Below are 25,221 nucleotides of genomic sequence, written 5' to 3' on the forward strand. Positions count from 1 at the left end.
TGGGGGGCGCCGTTCCATCACGGGAGCGCCGTTCCATCACGGGAGCGCCGTTCCATCACTGGAGCGCCGTTCCATCACGGGAGCGCCGTTCCATCACGGGAGCGCCGTTCCATCACGGGAGCGCCGTTCCATCACTGGAGCGCCGTTCCATCACCGGAGCGCCGTTCCATCACGGGAACGCCATTCCATCAGGGGAACGTCGTTCCACCACAGGAACACACACAGCTGAACAAGCGGAATCTACCATTATTGGAATTTCTAAGTCATTATTAAAACTGATCCCATATTCTTTGTAGGTTTTATTAACATCAATATCTGATCCGAATCCATCTTTTCCAGCTGTGTTGCTTTGGATTTCTTCATTAATGTGTTAACCACTGCTGACCGGGATTCATGTTGCTCGGGCACGCTGGAAAAATGCCGAATTAGTGAGGATAATAGATAACAACCACATAGGAGAAAATTCCACGACCGACGATTCCACCTTTTGCGAGTCTCGTCTGTCCTTCGTCGTACCGGATGTCTAATATGCTGCAAACAGCTGTGGATCAGAAGTAAGCAGAGGGGAAGACCTACACCTTCTCACGGTGTTATTCTTCTCTGAGCTCCGGGAAGGAGGGAAACAGAATACACTGGCAGATATTTAGAGAGATAAAGTCCTTTACATAGACCTGAGAAATGTTAGATGGACAGATGCAAAAAGTCCCTTTTAACACACTTTTGGTCGCATGTGTGACCAAAATGGTCCCACTAGAGCCCTGGTTAGGCTTTGGGTTTTTTTCCAGCACTGGAAAAGCCTTGAAAAACTGAGATCTGGTGGATCTCTGTCAACAATGAGGTATGAGCAATTCTGCAACTCTTGGACATAAATAAGAACATCACTGGTACTTGTGGTGAACCCAGTTCTGATTCCTGTGTGCTCAGAGGTCAAACTCTCACCCTGCTGTTAGATTAATGCTGACTACTTCCTGTTATTCCACCTGCAGCTTTCAGTAAGGTGATACTGAGTGATGGACCTAATCCTCTATATTCCTCATCTGACTGAACTGATCTTTCTGGTCATTTCCCAGATGGTCAGGTGATTCCACTGGTGGAGCTGTCAGCAAAGCAGGTGGCGTTCCACATCCCATTTGAGGTGGTGGAGAAGGTCTACCCTCCTGTCCCCGAACAGCTTCAGCTCCGCATCGCCTTCTGGAGCTTCCCTGAAAACGAGGAGGACATCAGGTGAGAAAGACACTGAACTGTTAAATTACATCCAGTTTGGGTCTAAAAAAATCCGGATTGAAGAAGAAATGTCCTTCAGTGTCATCTGCTCATCGTGTGGTATGAAAGTACTGAGCTGGAAGCTGATTGGTATTTCTGTTGGCTAAATGTTCTTTACCAAAACAAATTCATGAATTACAACCTCAGTTTCATAAAAGCTGGGGCGCTCTGAAAAATGCAGATAAAGTTAGGCGTGTAGCTTTAGTTACAAGCAAGTATGTGTTGAATGGCAGTTTGGATTTCAGACATGGTGGGACGTTTGTCCGTGCACGATTTCTGCTGCACGGATCGTATTGATGCACACATCAGAGCTCGGCTAACGGTGTTGCTAACTTCACGTTTTTTTAGCCGGTTGTCAGATCTATCTAGTGACTCTGTTTTAAAAAAGCGACTAGCAGCGAATGTAGAGACTTTTTCTGGTGTTTTTGGAGACTTTTGCAGACTGATGTAAAAAGCTGGTAATGTTTACTCTTCTCATGAAGCACCGGCCCCGTCCAGAAACACTCCCTGTAGCCAGAACGGGAGACGTTCACCTGAGGACCAGACTGAGATCCTGTCCTGCTTACCGTCAGATTTTAATACCTATTAATGAAGAATGTGGACGAAAACATGTAAAAGGTGAAAAGTTCTGTAACATGTTGTAGACTCTTCATCAAAGAACATCTGGAGCTGCTAGTTTAAGTTCTTAAAATGACACGTTGGCTTTAGGTGTGTGCAGTTCTGGGCCAGGGATATTTTCTATTTCTTTCTCTACTGTTTTGAACTGAGCTGTAATTAAAAGCATGTTCCAGACATTACCGGAGCTTGAATTTACAATATTAATATCTGTGTCGTTTATTCGATTCAGTCGTCCACTACAAGCCATTTCAATTAAAAAATGTTACTTTTGGGGGCAAATATTTGTTATGCAACTAAAATGTGATTAGTCGAGATTAATTCATTACAAAGCCTCTAATTAATTAGGTACATTTTTTTTATCGAGTCCACCCCTAAAAGAAACACAAATTATTTCCAGATCTCATCAAACCAGTTTTATTACCAACAGAACATAAAACAACATATCAGATGTGGAAACTGAGACAGTTTAGCATTACATGGAATAATAAATCTGAGGGCAGCCGGCAGCTCCTGGGTGGTGTTTATGATAGTGTAGCTTCCCTCTTCTCATCCAGGTTTGATGTTCGACCTTGTCCCCTGTGCACAGAGATTTCTCCTGATTTTCTGAATCCATTGATGATATAAATTAGGACTGAATGATTAATAGTTTCTAACTGAAATTGCAATTTTAAACATTAGCTAATTGCGAAAGAAGATTCATTTTAATGTGTCAGGCGCTGGATCCAGGTTTATGCCTAAGCATCCACGATTTAACAGCGCCCACGCCTTCAGTTGTCCGTCCTGTCCACAGTCATTTAAACGTCATGTGACAGCTACACTCAGCTGTGAAGACTTTTTTCATACCTCTTAACTGACAGGTTTTCCATAAATGTGTGAAAATCTGGGACAAAATCACAGAGGAGAGAAAACAGTCCAACTTGTGAAGTGTCCCGATGAAGTCAATAAAGACAGTTTTACTTAGTGAAGTCGCTCTAAATATTCTCAAAGTTCAGATCTCAGATAACATGTTGACGTAAATAAAGTATTGGGTCCATTTTCAGTTCTGCAGGACCCTGCAGCTTGTTTGGCCGTGATGGAGTTCTCAGTATTCCACCAGCATGTCCAGCTTCACCTCTGGGAGAGTTAAACAAACACAGGATTTCAGATTTTCAGTTGGATGAAGCCACATGTCCCACATTCACCTGCATGCTTGATACAGAAATCATGTAGAGAGCAATGAGGAGCTGTGGTGTAGATCAGATAAATAAGATCAGACTGTTTAGTTTTTACTACAAGGACAAAGTGGAGACCTGTTCTAGAGGAAATTTCAATATATAGTTTAAGGCCCGACTGATATGGATTTTTTGAGGCCGATTCCGATATTTGGCAGAAAAAAATCTGACTACCGATTAATCTGACGACTTTTTTAAAAAAATATAAAGAATAAATTAACTTCATTTTTGGTTCATTAACGCTTACACCAACAAAAATATGAATTACAGGCAGAACATTTTACGGTTTCACAACATTTTGTCTTCATATGTTTAAATTTAAAACAGAAGAATTTCTAAAAACATGCAACAAAGCTTTAAATAACTGGAAAATTAAAATATATAACCTTAAAAAAGTCTACAAATCTATAAATGAACTGTATAAACGAATGATGAATGAATTAAATATATCTTGTTTTGTACTTCTTGCTGATGTAAATTAGAAGTAGGGTAAAGTACAGGTAGAAAAATATATATAAGATGTTTGCCTCATATGTCAAACACGAGTGAAGTTAAACATTATTTATGCAGCCTTCTGATGCCCTTCAATGTTAAATTACATTTTTTAACTCCAACATTTTCTTTGCCATGAAATATATCCTGGCATAAATCATATATGAACCAAAATAAAAACCAGATATGTTTTTCTCAAATGTCAGAAAGACGTCATCTTTGATAGCGTTGTGTTTTATATATAATGGTCACCATGGTCTGGCACTAACTGTAACACAGAGTCGCTGTTACAGCCGCTCACGCTAGTATTTTCTGACAAAGTAAAACTAAGACATGACATCATGACGGTGGTGAAGACAGACTGTAATGTTAATAAAGTTTTAGGTGCTGCAGTGAGTAAAGCTCCTCCCCTCTGCATCCACACCTCTCCTCCTAAAATACGCCTCCACCTGCAGCTGACGGAGTGATGGACGCTCAGATATTTTATACACTTACGTTATTTCTGCAGTTACTGGCTACTTAGCTAATGCTACGCTAGTTTGGGATAACAGCGATGCTATTGCTGACATAGATGACTGGCGATATGTGTGAACTGCCGACATCAGCCGGTTCTTTATTTCATGCTCTTGATGTGCTACTATGGCTAAAAGTCGACATTGCAATGCTCTAACATTTTACATGCACATCCTGTTCTAGTGCTTCACACTTCAAAATAAGAGTTCCAGTAAGCCAAAACATTACAACGGGAAGTGCCTTAAGCTAATTTAGCACAACTTTAGCAACTTAGCGTAAATAAAAAGCTGACCGACACAGCGAAGCGCGGGGGGGGACAATTTGTCCAAATTTCCAGCTAACAGACTCTCTGAAATGCTCCTTTTATACCAGTCCTGTTACTGACCTGTTAGCAGGTAACCGAGAGATGGTGCAACCCGGCGCACGTCTGTGTAAAGGAACAGCTCTGCACCAGGGACTTTGAGTTACTCGCTGTGGGCATGCGGCCGTATTACCTCCCGAGGGAGTTTTCACACGTTATACTGTTTAATGTGTACATCCCTCCCTCGGCCGATGCAGCAGCTGCTTGTGAGCTGCTCCACAGCGCAGTGACTCGGATGCAGACTCGCCACCCGCAGTCCCTCCTGCTGATCAGCGGGGATTTCAATCACACCTCGCTCTCTGCCACTCTCCCTACTTTCGTCCAGTACGTGAAGTGCCACACCAGGGAGAACAAGACGCTGGACCTACTGTATGCTAATGTGAAGGACGCATACACCTCCACCCCCCTCCCCCCGCTTGGACGCTCTGATCACAACCTCGTACATCTGCTCCCTGAATACACACCCAGGGTGAGAAGACAGCTGGCACAGAAGAAGTCTGTGAAAGTGTGGACCGATGAGGCCAATGAGAGACTGAGAGACTGTTTCCAATCCACAGACTGGGAGACACTCTGCAGCTCTCATGGAGAGGACATTGATGGCCTGACCCACTGCATCACGGACTACATCAGCTTCTGTGTGGAGAACACTGTGCCAACCCGGAGGGTGCGGTGTTTCTCCAACAACAAACCCTGGGTGACCCCTGAGCTTAAAGTCCTGCTGAACCAGAAAAAGAGGGCTTTCATTTCAGGGGACAGAGAGGAGCAGAGGAGAGTTCAGCATGAACTCCAGTACAAGATCAGGCGAGCCAAGGACAGCTACAGGAAGAAGCTGGAGGAGCAGCTGGAGCAGAAGAACACACGGGACGTGTGGAGAGGGCTGAAGGAGATCTCTGGATTTGGACAGAGTGGTGCCAGAGGGACAGCTGATGGAGACCAGCGCTGGGCCAATGATTTAAATCTGTTTTTTAACAGATTTGATTCAAACCCCACTCTCCCTACCCCCCCCCTCCCCCCTCTTCACACATCCCCAGTCCAGCGTCTACCATCCCCTTCCCCCGACCACCTTCATCTTCACCTCCACTTTCACCTACCCCCCATCTCCACTCCACACCAATGGACTCGACCACCAGCCCCCCACTGCCCTCCACCTCCCCCCTCTCCCTTACATCGGCCCAGGTGAGGAGAGAACTGATGCGGCTGAAGAACAGGAAAGCTGCAGGACCAGACGGCATCAGCCCCAGGCTGCTCAGGACCTGTGCAGACCAGCTCTGTGAGGTGCTCAGGTACATCTTTAACCTGAGCCTCAGCCTGGAGAAGGTCCCTGTCCTGTGGAAGACCTCCTGTGTGGTTCCGGTTCCTAAGATATCACACGCGAAGGAACCGAACCATTACAGACCCGTCGCCTTGACCTCCCACCTGATGAAGACCATGGAGAGGCTCATCCTCGGTCACCTCCGCTCCGTGGTGTGCACCACGATGGACCCGCTGCAGTTTGCCTACAGGCCAAACATCGGGGTGGATGATGCTGTCATCTACCTACTGCACAGGGCGCTGGCTCACCTGGAGACCGCTGGGAGCGTCGTGAGAGTCATGTTTTTTTACTTCTCCAGTGCGTTCAACACCATCCAGCCGGTGCTGCTGCGGGGGAAGCTGGAAGGAGCTGGTGTGGATGGAAAGCTAGCCGCGTGGACCATCGACTACCTCACCAACCGGCCACAGTACGTGCGTCTGCAGAACTGTGTGTCTGAGGTGGTAGTCTGCAGCACGGGGGCCCCTCAGGGAACAGTGCTCTCACCGTTCCTCTTCACCCTCTACACCTCGGACTTCACCTACAACACCAGCAGCTGTCATCTCCAGAAGTTCTCTGACGACTCAGCCATTGTGGGCTGTGTGTCTGAGGGGAACGAGCTGGAGTACCGGTCAGTCATCAGGGACTTTGTGGACTGGTGTGAGCGCAACCACCTGTGCTTAAACACCAGTAAGACCATGGAGATGGTGATTGACTTCCGGAGAAGGACACTACCCCACACACCGGTGAACATCCAGGGGAAGGAGATTGACCGGGTGGACAGTTTCAAGTACCTGGGTGTTCACCTCAACAGTAAACTGGACTGGTCACACCACACAGACGCCCTGTACAAAAAGGGCCAGAGTCGCCTCCACCTCCTGAGGAGACTGAGGTCCTTTGGAGTATGCAGGCCTCTGCTAAGGACATTTTATGACTCTGTGGTAGCCTCTGCTAAGGACATTTTATGACTCTGTGGTAGCCTCTGCTGTCCTCTACGCTGTTGTCTGCTGGGGAGCGAGCAGCACTGACCGGGACAGGAAGAGACTGAACAAGCTGGTCAGGAGGACCAGCTCTGTCCTGGGCTGCCCGCTGGACTCTGTGGAGGAGGTGGGTGAGAGGAGGATGTTGGCCAAGCTCACATCCATCATGGACAACACCTCTCACCCACTGCACCAGACTGTGGAGGGGCTGAGCAGCTCCTTCAGCAGCAGACTGAGACACCCTCAGTGTAGGAAGGAGCTACCGCAGGTCCTTCATTCCCACTGCTGTCAGACTGTACAACTTATCTGTATAGTCATAATACTGTGTAATATTTATTTATATTTTACTGTGTAATACCCCCCATTATCAATATCATCATATTCTTCATATCCCACCATCACCATGTAAATATGTATATAGTCTGTGAAGTTGTTGTTATATTTTATTTTATTTTATGTATGGATGTAGTGTGTGTGTGTGTATGTATATATATATATATATATATATGTATATATATATATATATATATATATATATATATATATATATATATATATATATAATGTATGTGTGTATGTATGTATATATATGTATGTATATATATATATATATATATATATATATATCTTTATATTATAACGGTACATATTTTTGCTTTTCTTAGACTTGTAAATAATTTCTATTGCACTTTCTTGCTGTGATGCATGTTCACCTTATTTTGCCTCTCTGTACTTTATTCTATAACAAGAGCTGCTGTAACAAGTGAATTTCTCCACTGTGAGATAATAAAGTCTAATCTAATCTAATCTAATCTAATCTAACCTGATTAGTTGTTAAATGCTCCTCCAGGTGTTTCTGGTTTGTACCAGTTACGTTTCCAGCCTTTTGTTGCCTCTGTTCCAACTTTTTACAGACTGAACCAGACCTCCATACTAGTAAAAATCAGCTCATATTTTATTTGAAATTATAAAATGTCTCAGTTTCATCATCTGATAAGTTGTTGATGTTGAATGTTGAATTCTGTTACATAAAGAGCAAGTTACTCTGGTCATTTACATCCCTAAGTCGCTGTTTCATCTGTCTGTACTGGTTCCTTCATGAAATGAACAACACTGGTGAAATCCATCGTTCCTAACGTTCACAATCAGCTGCAGACACAGATCATTATTCAGATGATAATTTTCTTCCACTGATCAGCTGATTGAGAGCTGAACAATGTTTGTTTCACACTGCTGCAGGTTATATTCCTGCCTGGCCAATGGGAGTCCAGATGAGTTCCAGCGTGGAGAGCAGCTCTACCGAATCAGAGCTGTTAAAGATCCTCTTCAGATCGGTAAGTTGAAGCATTTTCACCCTTTGTGATCTTCATCTCATCTGGTGCTTCTGAACACAGTTTTATTTCAGGACAATAATATTTAAGACATGAACACAAAAACAACAGAATAATTGAGATTAGAAAATAGATGTTTGTCATATTTAATAGGAAAAAACAGAATTATGTGGAATATAACGATTGTGATTTTTGTTTTGCGCTGAAGTTTAGGGTACATGTCATACTTCTTTGTCAATAGGCTTTATTTTGAAGAGAAAAGGTTACATTTGCTTGACTATATAGTATATTGTTATTCGTTTCTAATGTACTGTTAAAACATTATTCACTGTAATTTTGCTTTGTTGAATTAATGTTTAACCTTTTATGTTCCAGAGTTTTTCAAAGAAAATGTTTAATTTTGATAACAACAATGCAAAAGGCTGTAACATGGAAGTGGTTAGAGATAAAGGTGTACAGTATATGAGTTTATCATGGGAGTAAATTTACTCATCTCTGTTGCATATTTAACAAGAATCTGGAAATAGTTGAGACAGTACATCATCAGTAGTAAAAAAGCCATCTCCTGGTATAAAGTGGTGGCAGGTTTTGACTAGGGATGGGCATAATTAATCGATGATCGATTAATTGATCATTAAGATGTTCGTTGATGACATGTTTTTTAAATCAATAAAACTAAAAAAGTCCTGTTGTGTGGTGTGAGTCTTGAAGGAATGCAATGAATTTTGTTATGTGGCAGTAATTCAACACTTCATCACACGAGGGCAGTTTTTAAAAAAACTCCACAAGCCTACTCAGTTTCCTACGAGTTTCCATGTATTTCAAAAGTCATCTAATCATTAAGCCATCACGGCGAAGTGCGGCGTGGGACCATTTTAATTTAAAAATGACTCCGTTCACATCCAACACTGCAAAGCTGTGTTTAAGTACAACTCGTCCACAATGCAAATGGCCGACGCACATCGACCCTGGTTAGTGGCGGTGCCTCCTGCTCGCGTCTCAGCCTAGCATCAACTCTGTTAGCACGGAGGAGCTGCGATGCACATCGGGCAGAGAAAATGACCCAACGATCTGCAGGATCATTGAGATGGATGTGCTACCCTTAAGTGTTGTTGAGGGCGGAGGTTTTAAACAACTGATAAACTTATTGGAACCAGCAATCACATTTCGTCACGACGTACCATCACCAGACTGGTAGAAACGCACTACGAAGAACAGAAGCAGGAGCTGTTAGAAGAACTGATCTCTAACCACCGACTGCTGCTTTAACAGCTGAGAGCTACGTCACCATCACCTGCCGCTACATCAGTGATGGCTGGATGAACTCGGCGGTCCTCCTCACAGAAAGCCTGCCAGGCCAACACACAGCTCATCACCTCACTGAGGAGATGAATGCAGCTGTAGAACAATGGGGACTTGAAGACCCAGTTATTGCATGCGTTCATGACAACGCAGCCAATGTTGTCGCTGCCAACAACCCCAGCAGAGTGAACTGGACTTCAGTTGCCTGCTTTGCACACACACTCCAGCTGGCTATAAATGAGGGATTTGAACCGTATCTACATCAGGTAATATCAGCGGCTAGTAAACTTGTTAGCCACTTCAATCACAGCACTGCAGCAACCAATGCACTACCAAGGAAACAGGAGCAAATGGGCCCCCCGATTCCTCCCGATTTAGATCTTTCTTATGGATTTCTGCCATCATTTACAGGTTCAGTCTGATGAGTTTGTGTTATCCGCCCCATGATCGCCTCAATGCTGGACCCTCGTCACAAGCACCTGAACTTTCTTACACCAGTACAGAAAATGGCTGCTAATGTGAAACTGGTTGAACTGGGAAAGGAAATGGAGATCGGTGGGGCAGCTGTCCCAGAGCCTGGTGGACACAAGGACCCTGGGTTGTCTGAAAGACTAGGGGAGCCACGGCCTGCCAATCCCAGGTCTCTGGCTCCCCCAGCCCTGGATTGCACCCCTACAGACTGGTGGAAACTGAATGAAATAAGGCTCCCCAGGCTTGCCAGGTTAGCACGGAGGTCCCTGTGTCTCACAGCGACGTCAGTCCCCTCAGAGCGGCTGGACGGACGGTCACCAGGTTGCGTTGGCGTCTGACCCCAGAGCATGTAAACATGCTCGTCTTTCTCAACAAAAACCAGCAGACTGGTGCTGAAGTTATATGTGAGTTACTGGTTATTTTTCTATTAAACTTTGTTAATGAGCCTATTTCATTGTTGGGTACGCTGAGCTCGCTCTCACCCTCTTTCTCACCTCTGTGCATTTTGCTTAGCTACATTTGACAACACCTGTCAGACCAAACTCTGTTTTTTGGTTAAGTTGTTGTTTAACATGATTGTTATTATTTTGGCCAAAAAGAGGGTCAGTTGTGTTTATGAGAACCGGCTGCTGGCTGTCGGCTCTGCTGATTAAGAACACATGAATCCCGTTTAGCTGCCACGAGAGTTGTTCATCTTCTAATAAAGATCTCAATGTGTAAACACAGAGTTTTTTTTCCAATTTTCACAGCATTTTAATATACCCCATAAATACTGCGTTTTAATATAAATATTAGTGCTGGACACGTTGGCTCGTTAAGTTTCTTTCCTTTTTTTTTTTCCCACCAGCTTTGATGACAGAAACATGGCGTCCATGTCTCTCTTCCCTGCTGCAGCAGTGATGATGTAATCAGGAGAGAGCGGGTTTATTAAAATGAAGACACATTTTCTGTCTGGAACTTAAGAAAGAAGAAGAAGAACCGACGTTTCTCTTTGTCTAAACTCATGCAGATGGTAGAACATCGTGATTTCTAGACGAGAAACTGTTTATTATTATTTTAATTTTTTAATAAATGCAGTTTTAATTTATTTAAGACAGTAAAGGTAAAACATGTTTTCTGCAGCATAAATCGGGTCTTCTTCTGCCTCTGGTTCGGTGAATCTTGGTCGTAGCGACATGAAACTTCCAGCTGTGGAATTTGTGAGATGTGAGCTTTCAGTAGAGGAGCCGTTTGTTCGTGTTCATGGGGAAACATCATCTGTGTTTATGTATTTTCAGACTTTGTGTACCTGGTCTTTTAATTATTGTTGTCTTAACTGTGTGTGTTGGTGATAGAAATGGTTTTTACTGAGCTGGTAGCTGAGATTCTGGACTTTCTGTGGATACCACACATGTTTATAGTTACATCTACAGACCTGATGTTACACCCGGAAACCAGATGTTAACCCTTAACTCCCGGTAGCGGAGGCTGCAGGTGCAGAGGTGAAGCTAAACAGTCAAGCTAAGAATGAAAGTTTAGAGAATTTATATCCAGAAATGTGGATAATGAAGCAGTGAAGGTGCATAGATGGAAGTTATTGTGCATATTGTGAATATTTCTCTCTCCTCACCATCTAGAAGCTGTGAGATTCTCATCCTGCTTTCTGTCTGTTCACCTGATGCTGATATTCATCACATATTGTTCCTTCTGTGTTTAGAAGGAAGCAGCTTCACAGCTTTAAATTCATCCTGCTGACTTTTTACCTTTTAGTTAGTAAATCCTGAACATTTCATCCTTCTTTCTCATAAATATTTGATTTTATATATGAAGAAATATTTTAACTGTTGGTGTTTAAAGAGAAAACTGCTGGTAAACCTGTTTATGTGTTTAGTGCAGGGGTCTGCAGCCTTTCCAATCCAAAGAGACATTTTTCCCTCAGCCAGCTAAATAAAACTCCTTTAGAGACGCAGATGTTACCAGACTTTTCAAAAAAGAAACTTAATATACATTTTAAATAAAGAGTATTTCCATTTTTAGGTTTTAAAATAAAGAAAAACATAAAACCTTTTATAAAAAGAGGATAAACAGACTTTCTTTTAAGGGATGTAGATATTTGTGGAAAATGATGTAAAAAAAAAAAAGTCCCTGGTTTCCAACCTAATGACAAGATAGATTTAAAAAATATTTTAGCCACGAATTTAGAGACATTGTGGAAGGTCCAGAGCCGCGGGTTGGACACCCCTGATGTTAGTAAACCAAAATTTACTGTGTTTTCTTTATATAGCTGTACGCCTTCTTTTAAAGGAAAGAGATATTTTGACCGAAACAACGTAATTAATCGATTAAAATTTTTAATCGTTGCCCAGCACTAATAAATATTAATGATTAATCGATAATCGATCGTTAATTCTCATGACAATTTAATCGAAAGCCCATCCCTAGTTTCGACTCTTTCTGGCTGGGTGCAGCATTGCTTCTTTGGTGTGTAAGGGTTTTATTACGTGTGAGTTAGAGAATGGTAAATGGTCTGTATTTATAAAGTGCTTTTACTGTACCTGGTTTTACTGTATACCCAACGTGCTTTACATCATACATCACATTCACATCACACACAAGCTCTCGGCATCGCTGGTGACCCCACCCACCCGTCACACAGCCTCTTCAGTCTGCTGCCTTCAGGGAGGAGACTGCGGAGTCTCAGCGCCAGGACCAGCAGACTGAAGGACAGCTTCTTCCACCAGGCTGTCAGGATGTTGAACTCTCTCCCTGCCCTGCCCACAAAACCTCCAGACTCTGAACTGTTCATGGACACTTAACTCCCAGTATATAAGCTAAACCCCAGTATATAAGCTAAACCTGCACAACTGCCATGCCATTTGCACTACAGTATTCATTTTGCACTATCTGGTTTTCTTTACCCAATATGTTGCTGCTACTTGTGCCTTTTTCATTATTTATATTTTCTTGCTTTTATTCCTTTTATATAGCATAATATAGTTTCTTATATATTGTATAGCAAAGCAGAGACATTTTCTTTTACTTAAAAGATGTATGTTAAATGTTTATTGTCTGCACCTTGGGTCTGTGTGAAAAGCAATTTCGATCCTCTGTATGTCTTCTACATACTGCAGAATTGACAAATAAAGTGACTTTGACTTTGACTTTGACTTTGACATTCACACACACATTCACACACACATTTACATACTGATGGCGGAAGCTGCCATGCAGGTTGCTCAACCACGACCCATCAGGAGCAAGTAGGGGTTTGGTGTCTTGTTTAGAAGACACCTCAAGCAGGAAGAAGGAAAGAGCGAAGGAAAAATAAATGTTTTCCCTCAGAGAATAGTTGATCTTTCACTCTTTTTTCCTCACAATGAAATGGATTATGTTCTTTCAAATCGGTGGTTTTATGAATCAGTGGGAAGTGGGAGCAGGGAGTTCTGCTTTAGTTGGCTCAAATAGTTAAACTCAATTCTCTTTGGTGGTTAACTTGTTAAAACTTGATTCAGTAAAAAGAATTGGCTTTACCAATGAATCCTGACTTCTGTGTTTCCACAGCAGAGCAAAGCTAAAGCACCAACAGAACCAAGAACAGCCCACAGGAAGGAACTGTTCCACATGTTTGTGATTACTGCCCCCTGCTTGCAGCAATTTATTATTTTTTTATTATACTTTATTGATCCCAAGCTGGGAAATTTAACCCATCCTAGTTGCTAGGAGCAGTGGGCTGCCAGGTTCCAGCGCCCGCGGAGAGGTTTTTTCTCCAACATGTAGTCGTGTTGATCGTACATCTGTGTTCAGCACATTGAAAATATTTTCATTTTTCCTCTATCATATTCTTTTGATTATGTTAAATAAATATTTTTTCTTTTAATCCAGCCTGTTTCTGTGTTCTCCTGTGTCGCCCTCTCCCACCAGGCTTCCATCTCAGTGCTACTGTTGTTTCCAGTCAGTCCGGTCAGTCTAAAGGAGCCTACAATGTGGCGGTCATGTTTGACCGCTGCCGCATCACTTCCTGCAGCTGCACCTGTGGTGCAGGGGCCAAATGGTGTGCCCATGTGGTGGCACTGTGCCTCTTCAGAATCCATAATGTGAGTTTGTGTCCATGAAAATGAATTCTTGAGTCTGCAGATCGTTGATGAAAATGGTTCAGTACTGTTGAACTGGTGTCTGAGCGGAGCTGGATTCAGGGTCTGGTGGAAAACATTGTAAACACTGGAGGAGTTGGGCGTGTGCATGGTGAAGTTCAGCTTGATGAATCAGTGGAGTACTTAAATATTTTCCAGATCTGTCTTTTTTTTTTCTTTTAATGCTGATTTCCAGCACTGATTTTTGTATGCAGGCTTCAGCAGTGTGTCTGAGGGCTCCAGTCTCTGAGTCCCTGTCCAGGCTGCAGAGGGACCAGCTCCAGAAGTTCGCTCAGTATCTCATCAGTGAGCTGCCTCAGCAGGTAACGTCCGCATCCTGGCCAAGCTGTTATGACCTGCTGTCAGGTGACCACAGAAACCTGAAACATTTATGGATTAAAACCTGCAAGTCTACAAGCTGTCAGCCGCAACTACACCATCATACTGAATATTTATATGTTAATTAAATATTTGTTGTTATATTTTGATTTGGAAAGGAATTATGTTCTCTGTTGATCTGTGTGGATTCATTTCTGTTAAATGAATATATTCTGGGATTTATGAAAACAAGAAGACAGATTAATATAAATAAAGGACAGATAAATATAAATAATAGAGCCCAACCAATTAACCGGCCAGCTGGTTAAATTGGCCAATTATAGCCCTTTTCAAAATAACCATAAACAGCTGAAGTTTTGCCGATTAAACGCTGATTCTTAATTTATTGTAAAACAGCAAGTGTTTTTATCATAAAAACAGTAAGTGTTGTCAGTCGTGGAGAATGATGTCATTGGCCGTTTGTCCACTAGATGGAGCGCTGACTCCATTCAATCCCAAGCAGCAACCAAAAATCCATTTTAGGATTAAAAGGTCAAGTTCATTCACTTCATGACAACTGTGAGGGGGTGAATTTTTTTTCTGACATTCGTTTAGACTGTGAAGGATTGAACATAGACTGTATATAAAAGATGGGCGGAGCCTCCGTGACAAGTTTCTGAAGAGCTGAATTGAAGGTCACTGGGCGTTCCCACCGTTGCCATCTTAGCAGCATCACGCATGGGGTCACTCACGAAAAATCCAAAAATGGGCAAAGAGGTGGAGCTGACAGGGGGACTGTGAAGGTGGGGGTAGATGATTGACACCCATCAAACTCTGAGCTGCCTGTAGCTAAGAGCTAACCCAGAGCTAACAGTATCTAACCAGCTAACAGAGGTAGGCAGGCTAAAGCTAAGGCGCGCTGTTAGCCGGCTACAAACCGCGGTTGTGCTGCACTCTCCCTTCTTTCTGCGGATATTGGATACCTGTCAATCAAAAGGACACGCCCCTAATTATGCTGAATTTCAAGATTAAATAACATCCAAACGGATGAGTTAGAAAAAAATTCACCCCCTCACAGTTGTCATGAAGGTAAACTTGACCTATTAATCCTAAAATGGATTTTTGTACCAGGATTTAAACATGTTTGTTTCTGCTGTGAAGTTGGTCTTTTTAACATGGGAGTCTATGGGGATTTGCTCTGTTTTGGAGCCCCTAGTGGACGAGGGGGGAACTGCAATTTTTTGCGCTTCCGCATAGGTTTCACATTTTACAGGCAAAGGTTGCTGCTTGGTGCTAACCCTAAAGCTAGCTGCTGCTTCACCCAAAAGTAATCACCTCTCCTCTGCCTCCTGAGCTCGGTGTGGAGCTGGAACGTTTAACAGCTGTTTTTGTTGGGCGTTTTCCCCGATAGCGGAGGCAACAGAGCAGAGCTTTATGTTTGCTAAACCATCAAAGAAGTGTTGCAGTTCAGGAGCAAAAAGACCACACGGAAAGAAAAGGGAAATAACTTTTGTTGTTGCTGTGGGTGCGGTGTGCGGTGACAGACTAGATTCAATTTCGTCATCTCCCTGACCCACTTTCTCATCTACTTACCGAAGAAAGGACACTAAAGCCCCACAGTTAAAAAGATAAGAAATAAAAGAAATAAAATTGCGCCTGCAATATAGTTGATCAGAAAAAGATTTGCAGCTCTGGCAGGATGTGATAACACCTGACTCCTTGCTGTGATTCTTTGTCAGCTATCTATACACCACATGACAATTAATTTACTTGTTTGTTTGCAGATCTTACCTACAGCCCAGCGGCTGCTGGATGAACTGCTGTCCTCTCAGTCTACAGCCATCAACACTGTCTGTGGAGCTCCAGGTACAGTCCAAGGTTGGAGGCGAACCTCCTCCAGCTGCATTAATTTCCACCCTCTGATAGACACGGCTCACTTTCTGTTAGTTATTTATAAACTGAGTGTTTTGATCAACCAAGGCATGCTTGGAACATCTGCTGAAAGTCACCACTAATGAGGCATAACTGACAAATGTGATCTATACACCGATTTCTCCACAGCAGCAGCAGTAAGGCCTTTATATGATACTATCTTAGGAAAGTTTGGGTTTGCTCGGACGCAGGGACCAGATAACCGACAGGGCTGATACTGTGTGTGAGAAAGGAAACTAAAACAGAGTCAGCAGGTTGGCACTCGGCTTTTTCTCTGTGATCTGCATCAAACAGCAGGACATATATCTTGCTCACACTGCCTCATATTTCAAGAGAAACTCACTCACCGACGCCCTGCTTTCCACCAGCCTAACCAAACACTAGTACCTTCTTGATTACAGTGTGTTTAGTTCTACTATAGCAACGCCAGCCCAAGGGATGAGCAAACTAATTGGCTGCTTGGGGCCATTGCAGGGTGAATACACAGAAAGACCAATGGTCAACCAGTAAGACGAGTGCAGGTGTTGTTTCTGTTGGAATCTCCTGACTGAAGTCTGAATCTATTTTTAAGTGCTGGGATATACTTGCTTTATACTTGCTCAGTACTGGAGGTCACCTCCAGGATTATTCCACAGCACTTGAAAATAGTAAGAAGGTCAATCTACTGGTCACATCAAATTTGCAGCGCATCAACCTCCACAAGTGTTCGTCACTCGTGGGTTCGAGGAAAAATCTTACAGATGCCGGTAGTTGCAGACAAGGTCCAAGAGACGGTCTTCAAAAACGTCTGCTACTGTGTTTACCTCCAACCTGTTGTGTTTATGCTCTACTTTGTATGAGCGTCTACCTTTCAAGTCAATATTGCAGCAACTCCCACACACGACACGGTAACCCCCCCCCCCCCCCCCCCCCCCCCCCCCCGCATAATTTTCGCTTTGCTCCATAAGCTGTTGTTTACATTATACTTGTATTCTGCCCCCTAGTGGACACCTGTTGCACTTAAATAATTCTGACATATGACATGGTAACAATCACGTTAACCTCAAAGCATTATTGTCCCATTCACATTTTGGCCAACTTGTGCCACCTGTGTAACCCTAACGCTGCTCATTCTCCAAAAAACCTTGAAATATTTCTCTTTTACATTTTGTTGAAGGATCAAATAAAGACTTCATATTACAAAAAGAAAAATTTTGCCCATTATTTGTTGAGTCTGGTTTTAAAGGCTTAAACTGGTTAACTTGTTCTCTCTAAATTAGTCTTGTGGGTACAATCATACAGCTAAATATTCAAATTTTTACTAGCCCTTTTTCAACCGTTTTTTTTTCCTTTCTATGCCAGTAATGTTAAAACCAGAGCCTGAGTGGCACCAGTATGATGTAAGCCAGGGGTGCCCAAGTCCAGTCCTCGAGAACTACTATCCTGGAGCTTTTAGATGCAATCCTTCCCCAATCAACCTGAATCAAAAGACTCCATTCCCTCATCCACGTGCCATTCAGCTCTGCAGACGCCTGATAACCATTCTTTTGATTCAGGTGTGTTGGAGAAGGGTTGCATGTAAAAGTTGGAGGATAGTAGATCTTGAGGACTGGACTTGGGCACCCCTGATGTAAGCCAACTACAAATAGATCAAAAGAATGAATGTGACACCACAGCACCACAAATACTTAAGGACCAATGGTGCTGTGGTGGTTGGGAATCCTGCTAAGTGTGTAAAGTGTCCACAGAGAGGGGAGTGTTGTTGTTGAGACTGCAGATTTAATTAGCTTAATGATCCTTCATGATGCAGGATAAATAGTTTCTAGATGTCTTGCTCACATTCTGATGATTTGTGGTTCTGTTCAGATCCAACAGCAGGTCCTTCAGCATCCGATCAGAGCACCTGGTACCTGGATGAGTCGACCCTCAGCGATAACATCAAAAAGACTCTGCATAAGTTCTGTGGGCCCTCACCTGTTGTTTTCAGGTACATCCTCCTCCTCACATCTCCTTCATGTGTTCCTTAAGAAAACGGAGCTTTGCTCCAACACTCATAAGTCTTTTTCTCACAAATTGGTCGGGGGGGCATAATGGGTCAACCAGCAGCATAACTTTAAACCAGGGATTCCTGCTGAGAAAGAAGAATAGAAACACAAGTGAATGCCGACAATGTCAGATGTTTCTACATGGAGAGTAAAGAAAGGAGCCCAGTGCATCATGGGACGTTCCCCAGCAGCCTCGGCCTATAGCAGCAGGACTAAAGGATCAAGGTCACCAAGCCAGACCTGCTATAAGATCAGGAAGTTAGAGAAGCCAGACTGGGAGCTGGTTCCACAGAGACGGTCTGACACCTGAAGGTTCTGCCTAGAGGTTCTACTTGTAGGAACCGCCAGTAAACCTGCAGACTGAAAGTATCTGTTAGGAAAATCTGGAACTCTGAGATCTTTAAGATCCAGTGGTCTTCGTCAGTAAGAGCTTTATATGTGAGGAGGATTTTTAATTCTGTACTGGATTTATCAGGTAGCCAATGAAGAAAAGATAAAACTTGAAAAAAATGACTGAATGATAATTCTCATCAGAAACCTTAGGCTCTTTCCGACTGTAGGAACCTTTTGCAGTTCCTATAACCTTTTCAGGAACCAGACCGTTTTTTCGCGCATTCCGACATACAGGAACTAGGGACCAAAGCCCCCAGTTCCTAGAACCATTTTAGCTCCTACTCCGAAGCAGGGTCTGAACGGGGTTCTATAGGAACCCTCATGACGTAGGTGTTTGGTGACTGGAAGCTACGCCCCTTGCCAGATTTCCGCATTTTGTGTCCCCGCCACATTTAAAAAACACGGTTGCACATAGGGACAAAAACAACAACAGAGCAAGCGATAAATGGACCGACGAGGAGGTCGAAGCTCTTCTGACCGTCTACGCCACAGAGGATTTTCAGAGGTTTTGAAGGTTCGCAGCAAAATATAAAAATATTCCTGACGATCAGCTCTCAGTCAGAGAACGCGGGATAACGTGAAACAGCGCACGTAGAAAACTCACACAAGACTACAAATAAATTAAGGACCACGACAACCGGAGCGGGACGAACCGAAAAAACAGTAAATTGGACAGCTTGTACCACCGACATGTTTACTCTGTCAACGCCGCAGCAAATGACTCCTGCGTGCGGCAGGAAAAGCCAGTGTGATATGCAGCATATACACACATGTACATAGTTATTTTTGCTCTGCTGTATTCACTATAAAAAAATAAATGACTTTGTAAAGAGTCTGAAGTTTTCAGTTTGTGTCTGTTAGATGTGCTTTGGCCACATCTATAAAATATTAGCTAATAAAAATATTGAGTAGTTATTAACTTATCACAGCTATGAAATATTAAATAATCCATCTTTGGTCGCTACGTTTTAAGTCTTATCCTGGGTGTAAATTACGTTAGTTTATCAACTTTATAATATGCTCCATATCACAGAACGAAGTTTATCATGTTTAACCAAGATCTGACACAAATTACACACCTGTAAACATTTCACCACCCTTTTTATATTTTTACCTTCATCTACGCTAAATCTGTGTGACTATGTCCTCATAATTCTAAACCATAAGTCAGTCACAACCAGCCCTTCAGTGATGGATTACTCCTCCACCTTTCTACTGATGAGTCCATAAAACACACAAAGCTTAATAGCAGATGATAAGATCTTTATTTTACACATAACACACACACACACACACACACACAAAAATAAAAAAAAAATGAAATGATGCATTTTCTATGGAACATTTTCTCTTTAAATGTGTACATCATGTATACATGTATGTTCTATCTGTGGAACTTCCAGAACATGATGCTTATTATGAAGAGGTGTGTAGTGATTAGCTGGAAGGCAGGAGGTAAAGCATCCAGGCTGTTCTCCATCTCCTTCAGTATCTGCAGCAGGTGGTTGTGTCCATCCTCTCCAGTGCAGCTTCAGGCGGCCACAGATGTATTGAAATGTCTCCCTGGACATACAGAAATTCTCTGTCCACTGCTCATCGGTAAAATTGAGAACAACCTTTTCCCACTAGTTATCAGCTTTGCTCCGGACCAGCCGGACGGTGAGGAGGTTCAATGAGCTGCAGCAACGTCTGAAACGCAGAACACGAGTTACAATAAACCCGCCGTCTGAAATATTTATTTATTGTAATCTGCTCAACACAGACAGTAGAAAACCGTCTGAAATGTTTACTCATAAGACACGTATACAATCGGCGCATGTTTAATAAGTTAAACTTACACGTCGTCTCCTTTGTCTGCGGCGGATCTCCTGCCGCTGGATTCTTCATCTTCTGACTTTCAGGAGCCTTCCAGCCTCGACGTGAGACGCCTGGTTGTATCGTCCATCAGTAACATCTCCATCAAGCAGAGCATGAACACTACGATCTCTTCGTTCTCCGTATTAGCTTGCCGTGTTGTTTTGTTTTTAGCGGGTTTTGTTTTGTTGTTATGTGGCGCTAAAGTCACACGTCACTGTCGCAGACGTATGCGTCACATCGGTCCCGTTACCGCCCCTAACTCATGTACGAATGCAACATGAAACAGTTCCCCTGGAGAAGGTAGTTCTTAGAACTAGGACAGTTATTAGAACTGCGTTCTTAGAACTTCTCTGTCGGAATGCGCCTTTTGTTGAAGCACTTTGATCAGATGGAGGCTTTTCAGAACATTTCTGTGACAGAACAGTAATCAGGAATTACAGTCGTCCAATCTGGAAGTAACAAATCCATGGACCAGTTTTTCTGCATCCCTCTGAGACGGATGTCCCTAATTTTGGGGATATTATGTAGGGGGAAGAAGGTGTTCCTTGCTTTCTACTGCTGTGCAGATAACAATGATTCTTCCAAATGAAAGTAGCTCTGATATCAACAGAAGAATGGTCTGGTTCAGGGAGAAGTCGCAGCACACTCACCTGTGCTGTAGAGCTTGTGGTGACTAGCTGCATGCTTTAACCTAAGAAATTTGTTCATAATCAGTATAAACTTTATTATCCCCAAGGGAAATTTGTCATGGACAACAGTGTAACTGTCCTGCAATCACAATACAAGAAATACTCAAACAGGCAGGTATCACCAGTAAACCACATAGATGACTTCATGTCCACAATCAGAACAGATAAATATAAACTATTCCACAAAAATAAAACACATTAAACTAACATTAAAACCAACAATATTAAAACGATACTCCTAAAATCAAATCTCTAAAATTTGATGAGTGGTGCATCGGTAAAAGCTTCATTTATGCAGGTCTAACAGATCTTCCTCTGTGTGGTGTCACCAGTGATGTGAACTCCATGTACCTCTCGTCCACTGAGCCACCGGCAGCAGCTGAGTGGGCGTGTTTGCTGCGCCCTCTGAGGGGCCGAGAGCCCGAGGGGATCTGGAACCTTCTGTCCATCGTCAGGGAGATGTTTAAGAGACGAGATAGCAACGCTGCCCCCCTGCTGGAGATCCTCACTGAACAGTGCCTTAACTACGAGCAGGTATGTTGCAGCTCGCCCTACAGAGACAGAGCTGCTGAGCTCTTCCAGGTGTTGTCCTGGTGCTGTGTGAATCTTCTGTGGTGTGTACAGAAGGAAGCATTAGTTGTCACTAGACCTTTTATTTGAGGACTTGTTGACTCTGTCATCCATTATTTCCACCTGAAGCCAGTTATCTGATGTTTGACTGTTAGGACTGAACAGGAAGATTCTTTAACAAGGTTTTTGTGTGTGTGGAAAAAATGACATAATCAACCTTTAGTTGAGAAAGGTCCATCATTTGTTTTTTGAAAGTACTGAGTTTTTTTCTCAGGACAATGTTTCTGCATCCCACTTCAAGTCAAATTTATCCATCATCTGTGAGACAGTGACGTTCAAAGTCAGAAATATTTAACTTATACCTGATATTTCTCCAAGTCTGGACAAAAGTGACGTCAGTTCTGGAAATAATTTTGCAGGCTCATCTAAGAAAACCAGGACATCATTAGCAAACATTGCTAATTTCTGCTGGGATCCAGCCACCCTAATATCTTTGATTTCCTCCCCCTGCCTCACCCACTGACCCAAAGGTTCTGTGTATAAGGCAGAAAGGATGGGGGTAAAGGGCACCCTGTCTTCTTCTTTTTTCTAAGGTGAAAGATTCAGGCCATTGGCCCTTTATATAAAGATCTTATCACATTGTTGTGGAAACCATAATTCTTCAAAACTTTGTAAAAGAATGCCCACCTTACAGGTTTTTTTCTGTTTTCCGGCCCACCAACACTACCTTCGTTTAATCCTGAACTATCTGGTGTAGAAAATGAGCGTATGCTGTCTGATGTATGCGTGTGTTACATGTGCATAAAGCCTGCGTGCTCTAAACTGATAAGATTCAGTCGGTGGCTTTCCACCCTATGAGCTAGAATTGATGTAAATAATTTATAATTGAGGTTGAGAACATTAATAGGACAATAATTACCTCTTTACTGCCTATCCTTAACTTCTTTGGGAATGAATGAATGAATGAATGAATGAATTTGTTGTCTCTGCACAATAATTACATTAATAATCATTGGCAGTGGATTTTTTTTTATCCCAGGCTCTCCTAACAAAATCAAAAAACAATAAAAAACAAGAATACTACAGGTAAGTTCTACAGTAAAATATATAATAAGCAATAAGAAGATGTTATTTAAAGCCGGCGTTGCTGCTGACAGCGTTTAAAGTCTTGTGTCCTGCGGCATGAAGCCGTCCCCTTTTAAGTAGGTTCGTCACCCTCAGGTTGAGTGCACCATTTCCTGGGGTAAAACAGCACCTTGTCCTTTTCCACTTCCATGTATCCAGTAGGCTCCCAGAGTTTTCTTAAAAGCTCTCTCAATCTCCAGGCCATTAGTCTGTTAATCAAGTCTCTAATTTCTTCAGTGAACTTTTCTGTGTCTGTCTTTGGGTCAGTCCGTCCTGCTACAGCTTCAGTCACACCTCTATCTGTCCATCATCGTATCAGGTTGTTTTACTCCTTTTACATCGCTTAAACTCAATCACAGCTATGCAAATAGAACTGAAGGTTCTGTTCTTGGAGGACAGTATTCTAGTTTTGGTCTAATGTTGCACAGGTCAGGCAGGCTGCACTAATAGTTTTTAAGTAATTTGCAAAACCATATGTAGTGAATATTTTTAAATGATATCCACCATCCCCGTGTTGAGACATGGCCCATGGCTCAATACTGCTGCCCATCGGTAAAGGTCTTTTGGGAGGATATATTTCCCCTCAGGTCATTTATAGATGTCTTCCTGCTGGTTGCAGCCTTTTTCTGTCCACATTTTTTTTTTCACAACTTGGGGATGCTTGTTGCATGTCTTTTAGCACTTGTATGTCAACTGTTGTTTCTGAGAGCATTTCCTAGAGAAATATAGTCCTTGGTATCTGTTTGTGTGGCACACTTATGAATAGCTAGCTGTTTTAGAAGTTTTATTGCCAATAATAACTCTTCTAGGAGTTGTTTATGATGGACCGGCTTCCAGGTGGACGCTATGGAAAAGCATATTGGCTGTCAGTATAGATAATCACTGTTTGTCCTTTAGCTAATTTACAGGCTTCAGTTAAAGCTGCTGGTCCTAATTTGTCTCCATAAGACTGCAACAATAAGTCATGTGTCCATCTTTAGAGCCAACAGTCTGAATAAACTCTTCTCTGTAGCCTGGAAAAGCCAGCACCCTGCTACTAGTCAGAACATGTTTGAGATGTTTTTTCTGCTTCTGGAGTCCATTTTAATTTATCTGTCATTGCTTTGGGTTCATCATATATAAGAGCAGTCAGTGGCTTAGTGAGTTCAGCATAATTTGGGATTCAGTTTCTGCAAAAAAAAGACCTAATGATGACATCATTTGCCTTTTAGTAGCAGGCTGTGGAGCTTTTAAGACGGCTTGTTTCCTTTCCAGGTCGATGTGTTTGTCTTCATCACTTAGAATGTGGCCTAAAAATTTTACCTCTTCTTTCTACAGCTGCAGTTTATTTTTACTGACTTTTGTGACCATGGTAATAAAAAAAGTAAGTAATGCTATAGGATCTGTTTGGCAGCTATCTTTGTGTGTTGAAAGGAGGAGGTTCAGGCTGTAAACCTGGGCTGCTGTGGGAACCCGCTGGGGGAGGATAGAGCTGGGTTCAGATCAGGGCCATCCTCCTTTCCTTCATCATGAATTCCATTTCTCCCTCATCCTCTGTCTGTTGTCTTTACTTTAAGTTCTATAATCAACAGGTACATAGTGGAATACTTCATTTACCAACAAAGTGATGTATTTTTCTATTTACTTAAATATTTTACATTATCCCTGGTAAGAGTAAAATTATTCATAAAACGTTCAAATTCTTGTACGACTGAACCCTGGAGGTGACGTCTTTGGCCTCCCCCTGTGAAAACAATCGTCATCAGCAGTGTGATAACATGAATTATACAACACACACACATGTGTACATGGTGATCATTTTCTCCACCTGTAAAACAAAATGTCATGAGGGTCAAAATCATGTTTGATTTTAAAATGCACACACACATATTTTACAAAAGAGATTTAGTGTAGACGTCTCCTCCTGTAGACAGATCCCCGTCATCAGCGTTAGCAGCGTCATAAAACAGCAAGCAGCCTTTGTGGAAGCATCCTGGAGAAGAACCTGCTGGAAGAAAAGTTCCCTCAACATCCATCGTCTGTTTTCAGGTCGGAGTCAGAAACTTTGTTAAAGTCTCGTCACTCGTTCTGCACAGAGAAGCCGAACCGCAGCAGTTTTCCTGCTTTCATGACGATCCTTAAAGGTCATTTTGAAATTGTTTGGAAAACATGAATTGTTTTGGAGATTTCTTATTAAGGCTTTTATGTGATATGGACTTAAACCCAATTTGAATTTCTTTTAATAACGTGTCCATCATCAGCTAAAGCAGCTTTTTCTCTTTTATTCTTTTTACAAATTCCCTTTTTTTCTTTTCTTTTTTTAAGAGAATCTGTTTAAAATATCCACGGATATCAGACCAATATGAAATAGGTTTTATTTTCTTCCGGTATCTCA

General features: G+C 42.5%; 1 protein-coding gene across 1 annotated transcript in view; it reads left to right on the top strand.

The window, feature by feature from the left end:
• The window catches only part of zswim8 (zinc finger, SWIM-type containing 8), an 87,540-nt gene that overhangs the window by 10,022 nt on the left and 52,297 nt on the right, over positions 1-25,221 (top strand). Inside the window, 7 exon segments of the mRNA XM_042009651.1 lie at positions 1,071-1,224; positions 7,966-8,060; positions 13,731-13,903; positions 14,155-14,262; positions 16,042-16,123; positions 18,035-18,155; positions 21,485-21,686. Coding sequence (XP_041865585.1) covers positions 1,071-1,224; positions 7,966-8,060; positions 13,731-13,903; positions 14,155-14,262; positions 16,042-16,123; positions 18,035-18,155; positions 21,485-21,686 — 935 coding nt within the window.

The sequence above is a fragment of the Melanotaenia boesemani genome, chromosome 16 (assembly GCF_017639745.1).
Source record: "Melanotaenia boesemani isolate fMelBoe1 chromosome 16, fMelBoe1.pri, whole genome shotgun sequence".
In the NCBI taxonomy this organism is placed as follows: domain Eukaryota; kingdom Metazoa; phylum Chordata; class Actinopteri; order Atheriniformes; family Melanotaeniidae; genus Melanotaenia; species Melanotaenia boesemani.